General features: G+C 34.1%; 1 protein-coding gene across 10 annotated transcripts in view; it reads right to left on the reverse strand.

The window, feature by feature from the left end:
* The window catches only part of TANC2 (tetratricopeptide repeat, ankyrin repeat and coiled-coil containing 2), a 304,309-nt gene that overhangs the window by 212,085 nt on the left and 71,863 nt on the right, over nt 1-20,361 (reverse strand). For all 10 annotated transcript variants that reach the window (XM_064495693.1, XM_064495689.1, XM_064495696.1 and 7 more), the window contains one exon: nt 9,728-9,799. In XM_064495693.1, the coding sequence (XP_064351763.1) occupies nt 9,728-9,799 (72 nt within the window). The remainder of the gene's footprint in view (nt 1-9,727; nt 9,800-20,361) is intronic.

Genomic DNA, 20,361 nt, shown 5'->3' on the forward strand with positions numbered 1-20,361 from the left:
ATCAAAATCTTTCAAATCACCCAACAGTCCTTTTCCAACATTTTTAGTTGCCATGCTTTTATTCTTTTTCATGCATAAATATGGGTAAGCAAGAAGTGGCTTCCACAAGTGTTAACTAGGCCAATTATCATAATGCTAAGCAGGATATTTAATATGTTCTGATACAAAATGTACTTAGGGCTGCATATTCCAAATGTTTAAGATATTACTAAATAAACTATTAATCACTTTGAAAATAGATAAAGATATAGTGGAATAAATTATGGATTACTTAAGCTAAGGAGGATTATACACATTATAAGAAATTAAAATTTAAGTATGTTCCTGGAGGGATGGACATGCTATACTAGTAATTGGGGGAGAAGAGAAATAAAACTGCATTTCATCTTTTAAAATCTTCAAACTAATACACACATACACATCTGTGCATGTGCCAGTATGAGTTTAGGGGAAAACATGGAGGGATACAGACTGAATACAGTTAAGACTGGTTACTTCAAAGAGTGGAAGAGGAAGAGCATTAACATATCCCTTTTAAATGTCTACACTGTTTGGTAAATACAACTTTTTACTTAATAAAATGATCATAATCCATATTAAAAAATACAAAGTGTAAAAAAAAGAAAGAAAGAAAGAAAAGAAAAAGACGAATGAACATAAATACAAAACAGAAATAGACTCATAGACATAGAACACAAACTTGTGGTTGCTGGAGGGGTGGGGGGGTGGGAAGGGACAGACTGGGAGTTCGAAATCTGTAGATACTGACAGCTATATATAGAATAGATAAACAAGACTATACTGTATAGCACAGGGAAATGTATGCAAGATCTTGTGGTAGCTCACAGTAAAAAAAAGCGACAATGAATATTTGTATGTTTAGTTATAACTGAAAAATTGTGTTCTACACTAGAAAGTGACACAACATTGTAAACTGATGATAACTCAATAAAATTAATTTTTTTAAAAGTGTGATTGAAATATATAAACATATTCTGACACATCCCTAGCCCCCCAAGATAATAAGAAATTGTTGGCTAGAGGACCAATTTCAAGTTTAATTTTTTGGAAAATAGAGTGTTACACAAAGAATAATCTACAAGAAGTTAAATATCAGAAAAAACATAGGACTAGAAATACAGACACTTCAGAGGGATTTATCATTTAAGGTCAAATCTTCCAAGTCTTATCCAAGCACCAACAAACAAATGTGTGTTTTAAATGTCAGAATGGAAAGATCCTAAATACATGCTACCAACAAGGCTGATTTGACAATTTTGTGGTAGATTAGTGTAAAGCCTGAAGTATTTTCCTATGTAAAATAATACCACTTCACAGCATTATTCTGATAATTAAATGAGGATTATGTGAAAGTACCTAGCTCAGAGCCTGCCATCAATGTATTACTAAATTTTCATTTTCTTTATTTCTAAGGCAATCTATGTTGAAAGCTAAATAATTTTTATCAGAATGAGAAACTACTAAAGCAACAAAACAATCCTGTATAATAGTGATGCCACCATACCAGATATACTCTTACACGGAGATAAAGAAATGATACATTGAATATTGAAATAATTTTCTTTATCATTCTATATAATAAAACACTACTAGTTTAATAAAGAAATCTTTGTCACCAGACTAAAGAATACTTTGTGTATCTTTTAAGAGCATGAACATCTCATTTCTACTAAATATTTCATATATTTGCAAGGAAAGAAAAAGAATCAGAAGACAGCATATTTGAAAATTCAGTAAATTATTACTATAGATACATTAGCATGTAATAATCAAATAAAATTGGCTATAAATAATGGGAGTCACACAAAGTCAAACACTACACAATATTCCAGTCTTTCAGCATCATCCAATCATGGGCATTATTATATCAATACATATCTTATATATCAGATCCTAATGCCTACATAATACTATCTTTGCAGAAGTGAATCAAAATAGGGTTTCAACCATACTACACTGGCTCACGCATCTATTTTACTATCTAGAATCAAGTAAGTTCTGTTTTATGTACAGATGACCTCTAATGAAAAATCATTTGATGCAGAAAATGGAGCTAGTACAACAACAAACAAACAATTCTGATGAAGTAACCCCTGATTCCTAAAATACAGAACCAGAATGCATAAGATTGATAAGCTTCCTTCATCAATTTGATGGCCTAAATGCAAGACACTGGCACTATGCTAGATGCAGTGTTCCTAAAGATCCTACAGTTAATGAACTCCTGGACTGCTAAGAAAAAAAGAGATCCAACAGACAAATAAGACAAAGGATAATAAATAATACAATCCAATAATATACAATATACCATACTGGAAAGCAGAAAATAACCACCCAACCTTAGAAGGCTATACTAGGGTTAAACTGGCACAGTTTTACAGTCATATCACAAGAGCCCCATTTCACAAATCAATAGATAGTTGATAGTATGACGAACTACAGACATCCAACAGATTTCTCACACTGCTGCTTTCCTTTCTCAGTTAACATAAGTAACAGAAGTGAATACTGGATCAATATGTGGCCTGGGCACATCCACACACTCCCATGCGTGCGAAGTGCTAGATATTCATTCGCTTCCAGGCAACAAATACTGACAGATCTTTACACACAAGTGTTCTAAGGCCTAGGGTGGTAAATAAGATAAAATCTCTGTTCAAACTAAACCTATTTTCTAGTAGGTGAGACAACAATAAACAAGTAAATAAACACAGATACTGGAATTTATTATGAAGATTAGGGCTGGGTATTTAGGAGGTCAGAAAGAAGGCCTCTTTGAACTAAGGAGAAAGCTACAGTCTTTTACTCAAGAAAGAGCAAATATATACGCCCTGCAAAGAAAACACTCTTAACATGCTGAAGCAAAAGGCCAGCTTAGATGAAACAAGTGGACACCGGAGGGAGTGGGAAGACAAAGTATTAGGGAAAGGGTAATTCAGGTAGGGTCATATAGGGAATGATAAAGACTTCTGGAGTTTCTTCCGAATGTGACAGGAAGCCACTGGAGAATTTTTTTCATGTGTGGGGAAATACATGATTTGATTTGTTTTAACAAGAGCACTATGGCTATCAAATGGACAACAGACTCTATGTTGGCAAGAATGGAAACAGTAAGTTAGGACATTATAGTAATGAAGGAAAGAAATGATGGTAGTTCAGACTAAAATGACAACAATATAGGTGGTATGGAAATGATAGGAAGTGTATCTTAAAAAGAACAAATTCTTAAAGCATAACAAAACAAAACAAAAAGCCAGTAATGGAGGAGAAATGTTAGAAAATCCAAGGAAGACAGAAACTAGATGCAACTGGAATGAGGAAATTATAGCCCAGAGCATGTGTGGGAGGATAACTCTGAAAGATGAGAGTGTTTCCAAGTCTGTTTTTACCACAAAACCAAGAGATGCAAGGAGCAGGAAGTGCCCTGGGGCAGCAATCTTAATGAGTGGGGAGGGATCTGATTCAGTGCAAGTAGTCAGGCCATCTCCTATCTCCTTATTTTGAAAAGCAGATGACATCAGAGGTCTCTGTCCCTAAACTAGAGCAATAAGTGTCGGTATGTTTGAGACAGAATCCATTGTATCTGAGAGGCAGATCAGAAGCCAAGCCAGTTAGTTAACACATAAGAGAGAGCCTTCATGCCCAAAGGGTGAGACACCTCACCTTACATGTCTACTGTTATTACTGGAGAAGAGACATGAAATAGAAACTGTATCCACAATGAGACAGGGCAGATTATCAGGCATTATGTACCTCTACAGGCATATCAGTTGTTTAAAGTTAATGTTTGTTCTGAACAGACTGGCATCTGTCCTGGTTGGTTGATACTTACAGCATACTCATTATTAAATATTTTGAATATTATTCCCAGACAGGCATATATAATAAATATAATAAATGGAAGGGCTCTGGTTCTGGTTTAAAATGGAGTAAGCACTACCTTAAGTGAATGTACCTAAAACTCCAGAATGTAACTGAAGAGCCTGGAAAGAATGATAGAATAGCAATCTGAGGACTCTGAAAATTAAAAACTTGCAGGCAAATTGTGGAAGGAAACCAGAACTTGAAGGACAACCAATTTAGTGGTGCATTCATTTCTTTTGTTTATGTCCCCAAATTCCCAACCTGAACTCAAAGGAAATCCAAATCCTGGCATGGCACACTAGGGACAAAAAGAAAGACACAAGTCTTCTCTTTCTGATTAGAGAGTATAAATGGAGCAGTGGAAGTGGAGGGTGCTCCATATGGGACTGTGAGAGTGGGGGAAATCTGGTTTTTTTCTCTTTTTAATCTTTCTCTTCCAGCTCCGCCTGTAGGCAAGACTATTTCACTTATGGCAGCTATAGAGGGAGGGGAATCCTTTCTGTTCAGAGGACCAATGATATGAAGAATGTGATAGAATTGCAAGGAGAAATAGATAAATCCACACTTATGCTCTGAGATTTCAATATTCCTCTCCTAATAAGTGGCAGGATGAGCAGACAAAAAATCAGTCAAGATATATAGAAGATGTGAACAACACTATCAATTAACTTGACTAGACTGACATTTATAGAATCTTCCATTCCAAAAGAACGTATTATACATTTTTCACATGTATACAGAACATTTACGATAGTCATTTTCTGAGCCATATAACAAGTCCCAATAAAATATGATTTAACTCATAGAATGTGTGTTCTTTGACCACAGTGAAATTAAATTAGAAGTCAATATGAAGAAGATATCTGGAAAATTTCCAAATGTTTGGAAACTATATCAACACATTTCTAAATAACACACAGGTTAAAGAAGAAATCAAAAGAGGAATTGGGCAGTATTTTGAAATAAATGAAAATAAAAGCATTCATTCATCAAAGTCGGTGAAATGCAGCTAACTCAGTACACAGAGGGACATTTCTAGCACTAAAATTTCTGTATTAGAAGAGAAAGTTCCAATATTAACAATCTCAGCCTCTACCTTAAGAAACTAGAAAAAGAGAAAATTAAACCCAAAGCAGGCAGAAAAAAGGAAATAATAAAGAGCAAAGCAGGAATCAATAAAATAAAAAATAGGAAAGCAATACGGAAAATGAAAGAAAACTGAAACTTGATTCTTCGAGATCAATAAAATTGAATATATCTCTATCTAGAATGGTCAGGACAAAGAGAAAAAATACCCAAATTACCAATATCAGAAGTGAAAGAGGAGACACCACTACAGATTCTACAAATTTTAAGATGTTACTCAAGAAGAAAAAGAGAGCTTAAATCCTATATTTATTAAAGAAATTTAATTTGTATCTTAAAACTTTCCCACAAAGAAAATTCCAGGCCCAGACAGCTTCCCAGGGAAATTATATCAAACATTTTTGGATGCAATGATACCAATCCTACACGAAATACTCCAGGAAGTTGAAGAAAGGGAAATATCTCTAAACTTTCAACTTATTCTATGAGACCAGGCATACCCTGATACAAAAATCAGACAAAAACATTGTAAGACAAGGAAATTAAAGGTCAATATCCCACATGAACATAGATGCAAAAAATAATTAAAATTGTCTTAGCAAATAAAATCTATCAACTGTACAAAAACAGGCCACACAGGCCAGATGTGCTCACCCTGCTTTAGAGCATTACTTCCCAACCGTAATGGTCCAAATCAAGTAATTTAAAAATCTGTATCACACCGGAGTAAACTGATAAGGTTTACCACTGGAGGTGACTGGTATGAACGTCAGTTACAGCAGACAGTGCCCCAAGGACTGAGAACTTATTCTAACATCTCCTTTCCTACACACTACTTGTTTTTACTTAAGTTGTGAACTTTTTTCACTTATTATTTTATGTATTTATCACCAGTTTAACCTTGAGCCTTTCATTAATTATCTGAAACTTTTCTAAAAGTAATTAAATGCATCAGAATTCTATGAACCTCACTGTCCTGAGATAGGCTCTCTTAGAGGCTTCTAACCTACTCCAATCTGGTCTGGTTGCCCTCTATTCCTGTCTTTTCATCATATGCTGAAGATTTCTTTACCTTTCTCCTTTGCTAAATTTCCTATTTCCTGTAACCTTCCTCTTTTTTATTTGGCTGACTTTCTCATTTGATGGCTCACACCCTCCAACCGTCTTCTGAGAGGGTGTAAGGCAGGCAAAAGGAAAACAAACCAAAAAAACTTTACATGTCTTAAAAACCTTAATTTTACTCTTCCCTCTGATTAATAGTTTCAATGCATATGAAATACAAAGGTGTTGAAATTATTTTCCTTCAAAATTTTGAAGGTGATGCTCCATTCCTCATTCAGTTTCTAATGCTACCACTGAGAAGTTCAAAGCCAACTGTTTCCTGTTACTTTGTTTGATATGTTTTTTTCCCTCTCTGGAAGCATGGCAAGATCTATTTGGCCCAGTGATTTGAAATTTTACCACAATGTGTCTTAGTTTGTGTTTATATCCATCCATCGTACTAAGCACTCAGTAAGCCTTTTCAACAAGGAATCTCATGTTCTTCAGTTCAAGAAAATTCTGTGGAATCATTGTGTTGATGATTTCGTTCCTATTTTCTGTTTTTTTTTTTTTTTTGGTGGTGGTGGGGTGGGAACCACTATCGTTTGAATATTGAAATTCCTGGATTGGTCCTGTAACTTTCTTAATACTCTTCATTTCTTTTCCATAATCTTTGTTTTTTGCTCAACCTTTCACAGATTCCTTCAACATTAATTGTCTAATATTTCTACAAGGTTTTTGATCTCTGCTATCAGAATTTTAATATCAAAGAGCCTCTTTTAAAAATCAGAATATTACTCTTTCATAAAATCTCCTCCTTGTTTCATGGCTGTATTATTTTCTCATATTTCCCTGAGGATGTTAATAATGGTTCGGTTATTTTCCTCTGCAAAAGTTCTGCTCTGTCCAACTTGCTGTAGTCTGTTCATTTTAATAGCTGTTTTTCATAAATTAGCAAGTTTCCTCAATTATCTAGTAATCCTTGGTTAGCTGCTAATGTTTAAGAGGACTAAAAGGCTGATTATTTTCACTATGGGACTCCTGCCTTCCACGATGCCTGGTGACTTCTGGTCTAGAAAGCCTCTATTTTTCCCTTTTTCAAAGAATAAATTTCTGGGCTTTGCCAAGGTTAGCTGGGCACTTGTCCAGCTGACTTGTTAGCTAATTTTGAGGAGGAGGTCCCAGGAACCAAGGACTTCTTCAACTGACTTTCAACCAATCTTCCTTTTACTTTCTCTTCTACATGCTGCCATTCTTAAGGTTTTTTTTTTTTTTTTTTTTTTAGTCTCTTGTAGGTGAATCAGGTTATTTTCTTGATTTTCTATACCTCTGAGCTTAGGGTTCAGTTCTCAATTATTCATATACTCTTCAGTTTCTAAAAGTGTGTTGATGTTATCTCCTCTCTAATCCCCATTTACTGGTCTTTTAGCAGGTTTCCGGAAGGAGCAAAAGTAGAAATATGTGTTCATCCTATCTCTTTACTCCTGATAAAACGGATTCTTATTCATTCCAATACATTATAAATCATTCTGTATTTTTATTTGTCATCTGAATAAAGAGATACTACAAATAAAACCTCCAGAAGGTAAGAAATATGCTTTCACTATCAGTTAACTCTCGAGATCAGATAAGACAGTTGTGTTCAGATCATGGAAATCACTGATTTTGTTGTTTTTAAGTTCAACTTTTGTTACTAAAATTCAGTTACACTCAATGATTTGAAAAATATTTTAACTGATACAATCCAGAGAGCATAAGGTAAATTAATAATCTCCCATATCTATATCTGCAACATTTGATAAAATTAAACTTTAATAAAAATTAGTATAATCTTTTCCTATTAATTTGTACTAATTTCATTTTTACTGCTGTATGGTCAGGATACCCATGATGGCAGTTCTCTTGCTCTCTATACATCCCCTGCTTGACCAGTCCCTGCTTTACCTACACCCAACTCACATGACTGACCATTCCTCTTAATCATAGAGTCTAATCAGTAAACATTTATGTACTTGCCCCTGGTCCCAGCTGGGGGTCGTTCTAATCTTTAGATCAGAACATCTCCACCATGACAGCTTATTAAAGGGGTAGCAAGCGGTGTGCTTCTCTGCTGGTTTCCCTGGTAACCAATGAGCCACTATGGGACTCCTACCCTCCATGATGCCTGGTGTCTTCCCCCTGTAACTGGTAACCTCCCTCTCCCCATCCCAACTGTCCCTGGGAGCAAAGATTGTTGTCATGTCCTGCTCCACCCAGTAGGGTGTTGCTCTAGGACCTTGCTTCAGACGTGTAAGATCCTCTTATCCATTAAACCACTAATGTCTCTGTTGCTGACTCTGGGCTCTTTCTTTGGTCCTCAGGCTGGGCAAGAACAAGGCTTGCAGGTTTGAGGGTGCAGCTCAACAAGGGTTTTACATACATAAGCTCATTTTCTTTCTCCTCCCATCCACAGGTTTACTGAGATATAATTAATGTATACATTATACAAGTCTAAGATGTACAATGTGTTAATTTGATATACTTCTATATTACAATTCATTTTTTCTCTTAATTTCTTTTTTTATATCAAAATAAATGTAAGGGGAAAAAGTCTGAAAATTAGACAAATTCCTGACGTATTTATAATACATGCATATTATTTAAGAATGATTAAGTACTAGTGTAAGTTAAAATTTCTAAATCAACCTGCATATATTATTCCTTTTTTTATTCTGCAATAAAAATTTTTATTAAAAATAGTCCAACTCTAAAACTTGGGAAGAGCAAAGTTGGAGAAAAAAGGGAACAGGATTATAGAATAAATGAACCAGGAGCTTTTACAGGATTAACACACCACATATTTGTATATCTAGGTTTTATTTTATTTGTAAATAAAGATGCTCTAAAAACCAAACTCAGTAATGACTGCGTAAAATTATGAAGTATACTCATCAGTTTGGGTTCTTCTCATTCTCTTAAAGATGACTTCACTCATTCAACAATATTTATTCAGTAATCACTATATACCAGGTACTTATTCTTGGCACTAGAAATACAGCAGAGAACAGAAAAGACAAAAACTCCTGCAATCATATAACATTCATTCTAGTTTTGGACAAAACCCATAAAATAAATACAAAGGTGATAAGTACTAGGAAGAAAAAGGAATGTGGAGGTGCAAATTTAAATAAGTTAGTCTGGGAAGACCTATTTGAAAATCCACTGACACAGAATATGTTAACCTAGTTTTGAAATTGTCACTTCAAAAAACCAAAAGTCCTATGGTAACAAATTTTAAACAAAAAAGGAAAATAAGCAAGAAAACCTGAATTTCAGACAGTAATTATAAACAAAACCCATTTCTTCTGAGAGAGCTAAGACAACAAATATTGCATTGATGAAATTTTTAAAAATCAGTATGATGATACCCCAAAAAGTGTTACTGCTAAAAATTTACTTTTGGTTATATCCCAAAAGTGATATTAAGACATAAACCTCAATGCTCCAAAATTACTTAAAATCTTAGTATCATTTAAAAAAAAGACCATTTTTCATTTCCTTTTATCTTGAATAAATGATTAGCATACAGTACTAAATAGATTATAACACTTAAAACCCTAAATGAGAATTATCTAAACTAGACCCAGTGAAAACCCCAATCATTAGATTAAGTACTAGAAAGAAACAGTAGATATCTTTTCTTTTTAATTTAATAATAAATTTAATGAAAACTTACCTTGCCCAGAGCGGCTTTGGCGAGAGTCTACACTTGACTGTCTTCGATCCGGTGGTTCCTCGTTTCCTCCATCTGCATAAAATTAGAAAGATCATAAGCAAACAGATAATGAAACTGATATAAAATCATCTCAGTGCCATCTATATCTTAAAACTACTATATTATCATTTGTTTTCATTTCTTATAATCTCAATCATTAAAATACTTAAGAATTTTTCATATACAAACCAAAGGTTCTTACCCTTATTTCTGTGGGGATGGTTTACACAACCCTCTGAAAGTCTAAGGAAAGTGAAGGTGTCCTTACCTACCCCCATACATATACACTCTACTTTGTGTATAATGAAGCAATGTTATCAACTCTGAAGTTCATTCACAGAATTTCAGTTTAAAAGCCTTGACTTAAAGCACTACCTAAATTAATTATAGCTGCTTATTTATCTAAAGTATGTCAAATTATCCCTAGAGCTGTACGTTTTACTATAATAAAAATTACATTTACATGTTTTAAGAGAGATAATAGAAAAATTATGTAATACACAAAAGAGCACTATAAATCAGAATCAGAAAAACTCAGAAATGAGGAGGCAGAAACCAAAAAACAATTACAAGTGAAACAAAAATTTCAGTAATGAAGACTAAACTATAAGAAATACAGGAACAAATAAACACCATGGATCTCAACAGAAATAGAGAGTAAGACAGAAGAAAATCTTTAACAAATTTTTTAAAAAGAAGAAATAGATTAAAAAGAATCTGCAAGAAGGGGACAAATATTGGAGGCAGACAAAGAAGATCCACCATTAGGATAAAATAGGAGTCCCTAAAGAAGAAAACCAAAGTGAGAGAACAGAACAAATACTAAAAACTACAATTCAAGAAAGTGTTCCGGGGGGAAAAAGTGTCTATGTAATATATATAGTCATATGTGTATAAATACATTTCTACATACATACACACACATTCACAAATATATTTGAAACTACATAGTTCAAGAGATCCTTGTGTACTACTTAATCAACTTAGATCAATGCACCAAGAAATTTTCTACTAAAATTACTGGAATTTAATAAAGAAAAAGGAAAAAAATCTTTTGGGCATTTAGGCAAAAACATTACATGATTAATAAGGGAAAATAATGGAAGAAAACAGAATAATGTATTTAAAATACACAAAGAAAGAAAATTTGACTTAAAGATTTTACATCCAGTAAAACTTACCTTTAAGTATAAAGGGTCAAGAAAAATGACATTAACATGCAAGAACTCAGGGAATATTCTTCCCATGGACCTCTTCCTAGCTCTACAAGAGAATTAACTTTAGGCAACCAAAGTAACTGGAGAGACAATAAATAAGGACTGGGGGTGAGCATTAAAGATACAACTGACTGTAGAATTAAGACTAAAAGAGGGCTTTAAATAGAGAGAATATAATATCTAATGGTTATAAGGTCTGACAATGAAGATGCAGTACAACCAAAACAAATGGAAAAAGAACAAACAACAAAAAATAACTGATTTTCAGTAACCAAAATTGGTGGCAGTAATGTTATGAGACCAACGTATTTATAAAGAGGGATAAAGCAAATGAGTAATTATGGGATATCCTAATGATATCATCCCCTTGAGAACCAGAATTCTCAGGGTAGAAGGAAGGACCTACAGACATAATAATAGAGAAGAAGTTATGTAAAAACTCTTAAGTAGTATTGGATCTATATTGGAAACATGTATGTCCTATCTCTGTCCACTTAAAACACCTAGACACAGTGACTGGTCAAGTAGCAATGACCATCCCTTGTGCCCCGACTGCGAAATGCCATTCGTAAAGAACTAGCTGGTTTAGCAAAGGAAATGTACTAGATAAACTTGGAACACCCTGACATATGCAATAGTAAAAGCTATCAAAGACAATGTAAAACTAGGATCATGTCAAAAAGACTCAGTGAAGAAGCTCATCAGCATGCAAGAACCCAGGGAATTATTGTTCTCACGGACCCCTTCCTAGCTCTACCAGAGAACTAACTTTAGGTAACCAAAGTGACTAGAGAGACATTAAATAAGGACTGGTGATGAGCATTAAAGGAACAACTGACTGTAGATCACAATGATGTTAAAAAAAACAACAACACACCACCCCCACACTAACTGGTCACCTGAGGTTGGCAGGGACGCAGTTCATTATCTTGAAAAATGGGGAAATAAAAGGAAGAATTAGCAATTTATCCTACATTTGGTATAAAACTGTACTAGTAGCCAAACTATATGAGAGATCTCCTTATAAAATTATTCCAGATAATAAACAGGAAACAAAAGACAGATTAGAATATTACCATTTCACAACTTGCAACAAATTTACAGCTAGGCAGGCATCAAGCATCAATGGCTAATAACATCAAAAAAGAGTAAAAACCAAACATTATATGCCTCCTGATGATAGAAACACAACTACAGTTTTGCCAAAGCAATCAAATCTGAGTCTGGTCAAACCTCTGAATCTAGCTGTCAGTTTTCAGGAAAAACAAAGGACAGGAGAAAATGTTGAATTGTTTCTGAGTGTACAATTAAACAAAATACAGGCTGTGGGAAATTCTTGGTCTCTCAAAAAGTAAAGGTAAAGGATAAAGTATTACAAACTGCTAAATTACTGTGGAATAAAGATTCATTTTATGAAAATAGAAACTATACCAGAAATCTATGATACCTTATATCAAGTATTAAAATGTGTAAATATATTCCTAGTCAATTTCCTTCCTAGTAATCATCTAATTTTTTAATGCAAGTATCCTTCTCTTTTACTTGGGAATCAACAACAATGAGCAAACTCATATTCAGGCATGTCTTACATTTTCACTTTTCCACGTGGATAAAATTAAATACAAGCATTACATTCTGTTTTAACATCAAAACATGCCCTTGAAGTATGTGAGAAGTAATGTGAATAAAATGTAGACATTTTCCCTCACCAGTACTGTCTTCCTAAACAATATAAGGAGAAAAAAATAAAGAACAAGGTTTCAAATAGTATTAACTTTGCACTATCTGCAGAATGTCAAGGTATCAATAAAACAACCTACAGGAAAAATACAGACAAAAAATCGTTTAAGATATAGTTTTGAGTCAGCCAGCCAATAAGACAAAAAGTCACTAATTTTGATACCATCATAATCTAAAATGTTTTAACTGCCTGAATTTTAAAAAAAATTAAGTCAGATATACACTGCAGCAAATTCAAGCAATTTATTCCTCTGAGATTGAAATTTTAACCATGTCTTACCCCAGTGGAGGCTAAACACAAGATCTGAGATTAAGTCTCAGGTAAAAGTAAACAGTTAAAGATTTTTAAAATAATAAACTCACCACTGCCCCAAGATGGTGTAGAAAAAAAATTTCAAGCTCTTTAAAAGTGTTTGTAGTATGCTTATGGAGTCAATGAATCCATTATCCAAAATAGCAAGACTGCAATGATGTACAGTAGTTTAAATGTTTTTGCTTTGCTTAACACACAATTCCTTCAGTATAGATAAGACCTCCCACACATGATACATACATCTACATTTATGGACAAAACAGAAGACCTTCAGTCATCAAGCAAGTCAAGTTATTTGCATAAGACTGATTACCTCACCCTGGAGTGTAAAAGGTAGAACAGGGCTGTGTCTGTGAAGTTAGAATTTACTCATCAAGCTTGAGTTAAAGACTTTAAACATATTTATCTGAATTTCATAGAAGAAAATCAAACCCACAGTATGTAACAGATGCAGAATTAAAAAAAAGAACCTGACTGATGAATTTAAGTACTAGCTTTTAAAATTAGAGCTTAGATTTCCTGGATTTGTTCTCTCCTCAGAGAACATTTTTTTAAAAATCAGCATATTGAGTTAAATCCAGCAAATAACATAAAACAATATACCTTTAATACTGAGAAACATTGTTAATAGAATTCCTAGTCCCATTATTTTAAAAGGGAAAATGTCACAGGAAAATCTACTTCATAGGGTAGGCAGCTTTCAACTAGGGTGTATTATAGCACTAGAAGAGCTGTAGGAGAGAAATACCAACCACATAGGAATATTCAGTAGTTAGCAACTTCCTATGAAGGAATTTAAGTTAGAGAAAATCTAGTAAGAAAGTACCTAAATAATTGCAAGAAAAAAAATTTTTTTCTGCAAGTAGAGGATACTTTAAATACATATTCTTCTCAGTCCAGGATAAAAATATTAACAGTTGAAGAATAAACAATTTAAGTGACCTTTAATTTGGTAGCCCAAGCCCATCTTTAAGTGTTCTCAGCTAAATAATATGCCATAATAAATATTAGTTTAGATTTTATGAATTAAAATTTTAAGCTGGTTGTTTTCAATCTTCCTTTAGAAACATACATATATAACCCTAAAGGAAGGGGTGAGAGGTATTAAAACTATATACATATAATCTATTATACATATAGATTAAAGTTTTATTATTCAGGTATAAACTCTGGTCTCTCTTACTATTTCGGTGTGAATCTACAAAAACTGTGTACACTTAATGCCAACAAGGGCAGACATGAGTTGGAGGACATGAATGAAACTTAAAGAGAATGCAAAAGAAAAGACCAGGAAGATAAGCCAGATTTATTTATTAGGCAAGGGCCACTTATGAAGAAGTATATCAGATGCTCCCTGACTACATAAGCACGATGATAACCAGAAAAGATGAAAGCAGCTCACCTGTTTGATGTAGAAAAGAGAAAAGAACCACTATTTGTTCAATATCTATTCTTTGCTGAATATGGTGCCAGTAAGGGCTTTACAACATTATCTCATCTAAAACTAATAATAACTACATGAAACAAATATTACGCCCATTTTAAATGTGAGACTGAGACTCAGCAAAGTAAAGTGACTTTCCCAAAATCACACTGCTAGTAAGTAGCAATCCTAAAATTAACTGTCTGATTTCAAAAATCTGTGTTCATTTTAAGACCCTCCACTGCTTTCTAATATAAAAAAGAAATTATTCAGATGGCAGTTGTGGCGACATGGAACTGAAGGGCAAAGAGAGCAGAAGCAGAGACCAATTAAGAGGCTACAGTAAAAATCCAGAAGAAGGATGAACATCTGGACTAAGTGAGTAGTACAGGTGGCGAGAAGAGGTCAAATTCTGAATATATTCTAAAGGTACAGTGGAGAGAATCTGCTGTCAGAAGAGAGAGATAATGAAATAAGTTGGGGTAATTCTGATATCTGGGACCCCCAAAATAGATCTGCAATTTACTGAGACAGGAAAGACTGTGAAAGAATAGATTTGGGGATGAGAAGAGCATTTGGAGCTCAGTTTTGGACATACTAAGTCTGAGACGCCTATTAGACAAATAAGCAGAGATGGAAACACATATGTCATCATTACATAAATCACATTTAAACTGTATGACATCCCTAAGGAAGGGAGTATAGATAGGAGAGAGACAGAGAGAGAAAAAAAGTCAGTGGTCTAAGCCTTGGGGCTGAATTCAACAGCGGAATTCAGAGAGGCTGGGGATATGAGGAGAAACCAGCAGACAATAAGAAGTAGTGGCCAGAGAATAGGAACAAAACTAGAAGGGTATAGAAGTAAAGAGTTCCGTGGAAGGGAAAAGGTCAAATGTTGCTAGGTCAAGTAATATGAAGACTGAGAACTGATAACTGAATTTGGTCAATGTAGATGATTTAGTATGGCTCCTGTGGAGTGGTAGGTGTAAAACTTGATGGGATTAAGTTCAAGAGAGATTAGAAAGAGCTTCTGGAAAAGGTCTTGTCTCTTCCTAGACATGGAAGACAATCTATGGAGACCCTGGATATTCTGGCTACCATCTTGGAAACACAAGGGGAATAACTATAGGATAAAATTAACACTACGAAAATCAGGATAGAGACATAGAAAACAATTGATGGTTACCAAAGGGGAAAGGGTGGGGAGGGATACATTAGGAGTTGGGGATTAACAGATACACATTACTTTATATAAAATAGATAAACAACAAGAACCTATTGTACAGCACAGGGAATTATATTCAATTTCTTGTAGTAACATATATGGGAAATAATCTGAAAAGGAAAAAAAAATGTATGTATATGTATAACTGAATCACTTTGCTGTACACCTAAAACTAACACTGTAAATCAACTACACTTCAATAAAAAATTTAAAAATGAAAAAAGAAAATTAGGTAAAGATAGAAGACACTAAGACCCTTGTTGACAACTAATTACTGAACTACCCCATCTCTGGACTATAGTTACATAATCCAATAAATCCCCTTCATCATATAGACCAGAGATCAGAAACTAGCCCACAAGCCAAATCTAGCCTGTCACCTAATTTCAGACAGCCAGTAAACTAAGAACAGTTTTTACATTTTTAGATGACTGAAAAAAAGTTAAAAGGATAATATTTTGGGCCAATAAAAATTACATAATATTGAAATTTCAGTGTCCATAAAGTTTCATTAGAACACAGTCATGATCACTCATATACAGTCTATGGCTACTTTTGCACTATAATGACAGAATCCAGTAGTTGCAACTATATGATCTCCAAAGACTAAAATATTTGCTATATGGCCCTTTGCAGAAAAAGTTTGCTCACTCCTGTTACAGGCAATTCTGAGTCAAATTTTCTGTTACTTGCAACCATAAAATTGTAAATGACACACTCCCCTATACTCTGGCAGCACCAGAGTACTTGATGATATTCAGAAAGGAAATGCATTGTAAGACCTCTATCAATTTGTTTATTTATACTGTTTCTTCTACCTAAAATGCAGTTACTTCTATTTGGCAGTATAATGAAACTGTATTCAGCATGTATTAATAGCGCTTAGTGTCTATCAGAGCTGAGTTGGACTCAATCTTTGAACTATTATCATTTATATACCCTTAGGAAAAGAAAATTAATTAAATTCTCTAAACCTCAGTTTCTTTATCTGTGAAATTGATATGGTAATACCCTATTAAGTTGTGGGGAGAAACAAATGTAGTAATGTACATAAAACACAGCATTCCATCTGGCACTAAATAAACACTTATTTAATGCTAACTGTACTTTTAATCTGTCACTATCATCAGCAGCAATATCCCTTCACCAAAAGATGGCTAAAACGTCATTTCTTATCTTTTCTGCAAAGACGTTCTGGATGTCTACCAGAAAGAATTAATTGTTCCCTCTTCTGTGCTTCCAGAAGGCATGATACATATCTGTTTTATAGCACTGCCACACCGTATAATAGTTAATTATTTACATGATTATCTTTCGACTATAAAAATGTTCAAACTGTGCCTTTAAAAGTCTTTTTTTCTTGTTATTTTCAGTTACAATTTGGGAGTCTACAGGTATTCAAAAAAAAAAGTTTAATTACCCTTTTGTCAAGTGGCTGCTCTAAAATTAATGTATTCATCAAATCAAGTTCAAGTAAAAAACAAAAAGTGGTATTGATGTAGTTTAAGACACATTTTTAGGAGTTGTGTTTTCCTTTTCTTATACAAACTACTGCTATAAAAAGGAAAGATGAGTGGCATTATACCAAAGCACGACTTTATCCTCCACATTAATCTCCATAATCTTTACTTATCAATAAAAATTTTCATAGATAAGCCCAGATCCACTTAAAAGTTATTTAGTTCTTAAGAAAACATCTGAGTGTTCTTCCTCTGAAAAGAAAAGGAAGCATTCTACACCAAATAAAATATACTGATCAACATGCAATCAATACCACAGCTAACACTATTCAAAAGTATACTATAAAATACTTTCAAAGCTTGCCAGAATACAAAAGCGACAAGTTCACAGGTTTTCATGGACCTAGGTTGTACACTCTAAATCTAAAAAAGAAAAAGAACTTCCCTATGATGAGTTATTAATTTGTATTTGCCTAAGGCATCCAAAATGTCCTAGAGAGTATGATCTGTAGTTCAAGAAAAGTTCTGCTAAACACCAAATGTTTTGATTCTCATGATGCAGCTATTCATCAGTGATGATGATTAATAACAAGAAAACAAAGTAGACTTGTTAATTGTAAATGGAGCAATCACCAGTAATAATGTCAGTATTTTAGAAGTTGATGACTGTGCTTTCAAGGGGCATAATAAATAAACAAAATCTCATAGGGAGATCCTTTAAACCCTAAACCTGGTTTCCCTCTTAGTCTAGTCATTTGTCAAAACTAATGAATCAATATTGACACATTATTATTAACTAAAGTCCACACTTATTTAATTTCCTTAGTTTTTATGTAATGCTTTTTTTCCATTCCATGATACCATATCATCATCTCTCCTTAGTCTCTTCAGATTCTAACAGTTTCTCATACTTTCCTCATTTTTGGTGACCTTGACAGTTTTGAGGAGTATTGGCCAGGAACTTTGTAGACTGTCCCTCAATTTGGTTTGTCTGTTTTTCTCACGATTAGATTGGAGTTAGACTGAGATTATAGGTTTTGGGGAGGAAGATACAGAAGCAAATGGCCACCTTTACCATATCATTTCAAGAGTACAAACTATTAATAGTATGAAACTAACTAAACTAATTAAATAAATGTGTGCATATATATGTATATATATCTTACGTAACTGAAAAGGAAAAGAGAAGGTTGAGCTTCTTAGACTGTGGCAACATTAATGAAAATAATCATTACTTATTTGGTCTTTACTATGTGTAGGGACTATGCTAAACTTTTTTACAAATCTATGTCATTCAATCCTCAACGAGGCTTTATAAAATAAATACAAGTTTTCTTATTTACTAGATCAGGAAACAGGAATTGAGACTTCAAGCAAACCTGGTCAAGTTGTAGAGTTAGTGAGTGCAGGATCCAGGACCTGAAACGGCCTGATGCTAGGGCCTGTTCTCTTCTCCACCATTCTAGGTCACCTCCTTGCAAAAGGGAATAGTTTATTTTCACATCTATATACAAACATACCATGACATGTTAGAGAGCTCTAACAGTATCATTGTAGGAGATGAAGAAAAGATGAAATAATTCCAAAGTGAACTAAAGTATAACTGAATGTCAATAATTAAGTATATACGTACACACACATGCTTACTTTATGTTTGGTGTTCTTATCTGTTGAAATTGGATGCTGAGGAGGGTACATATGGGTCTCAATCTTGGCTATGCATTAGACTGACCTAGGAATCCAGGGATTTTTAAAAATCCTTATGCTCAAGCTACTCCCCCAGCTCAATTAAATAAGAATCACCGAGACTGAGACCCAGGCATCAATATTTCTTTAAAACTCCCTGGATGATTACAAATTGTAGCCAAAGGTGGGAAATGTTAGTAGAGATTAAGTGGTGCTGTGATATAGTCATGACCTGAATCCATCTGAAATTGTCCAATGCAGAAGACAGATACTATAGGTAAAAGATACTTATTGCACAGAAAGATATGATCTCTCAATTGAGGACAAAGACTACATTCATAGGTTCAATTTCTGATCTCTTTTCTTCTATTACAGAATTTTTATGATTTGGGGAGGAGGGAGTTGTGGACTAAATTAGGTTAATATTGTGTAATGTGGAGAAGGGTTTTACCTATAGTTAACTAGTCTAAATTTATACCTTTGTGCTGGTCTTGAGAAGTTACACTACCAAGATGATGACTTCATCCAGATGTAAAGTTGCCTGATTCTAAAAACTAGAATAGTCTCTGCTTCTTCACATTAACCTGGGTCCCAGGGAAGCCACAGCTTCTACAGTATGAGAAAGGATGTCCAGGAACAGAACCAGATTTTATTTGCAAAGACAGACAGGAACAAAAGAATGTAGTGCACTTAGGGAAATTCAAAGAGTCTGGTATGGCTAGAGCACAGAAAGTATAGGGAAGAGGCAGGATATAAAAGTAGAAATGCTGGCAGAGGCAAAAATCACAAAAAGCATAATCATTATTCATGATGATCAATTTGACCTTTATCATATAAGTGTGGGAAAGAAAATGAAGGGCATTAAGCAGGGGAGGAGCATGATCTGACTAGTGTTCTCAAAAGATAAGTTTGGAATGTGTATCTAAGTTGGCACAATGGGGTCATAGGCTAAAGGCAAAGAGATTGTTGCAATAAGCCCAGAGGAATGGAAAGCCTGAGTAAATGTACTAACATTAAGAATAAAGAGGAAAAGATAGGTTCATGGAGTATTTTGGACTTAGAACTGCAAAGACTTCGTATCCATTTGAAAGTGTTGTTTCTAACCACTATCATCAATTTTCTCTCCCTTTTCTTCCTTGAATCCACTTCCATCAGATATTTGCCCATAACAATCAAAAAAATTCACAATTCCCGAATCTACAAAATCCACTGCTAAATCCAATGATCATTTCTCGGTTTTCTTTTTTCTTCCCCCCCCCCCACTTTTTTTTTTTTGACTTATCAACATTTGTTGTAGTTAATCATTCTCTTTCCCTTAAGGTTTTCTATTCACTTAACTTCTAAAACACCACACTTTTCTACCTCTGTAGTGCCTTCTTCTCAGTCTCCCTCCCTTGTTCTTTCTCATCTTCCCCATCTCTAAATGCTGCCTTGCCCCAAGGCTCACTTATCTAATCTGTACTCTATGCTGTGTACATTCCCTTGGTTATCTCAAAAAGATTTATGGTTTTGTGTTGAATCTATATACTGA

Source organism: Camelus dromedarius, chromosome 16, assembly GCF_036321535.1.
Source record: "Camelus dromedarius isolate mCamDro1 chromosome 16, mCamDro1.pat, whole genome shotgun sequence".
Lineage (NCBI taxonomy): Eukaryota > Metazoa > Chordata > Mammalia > Artiodactyla > Camelidae > Camelus > Camelus dromedarius.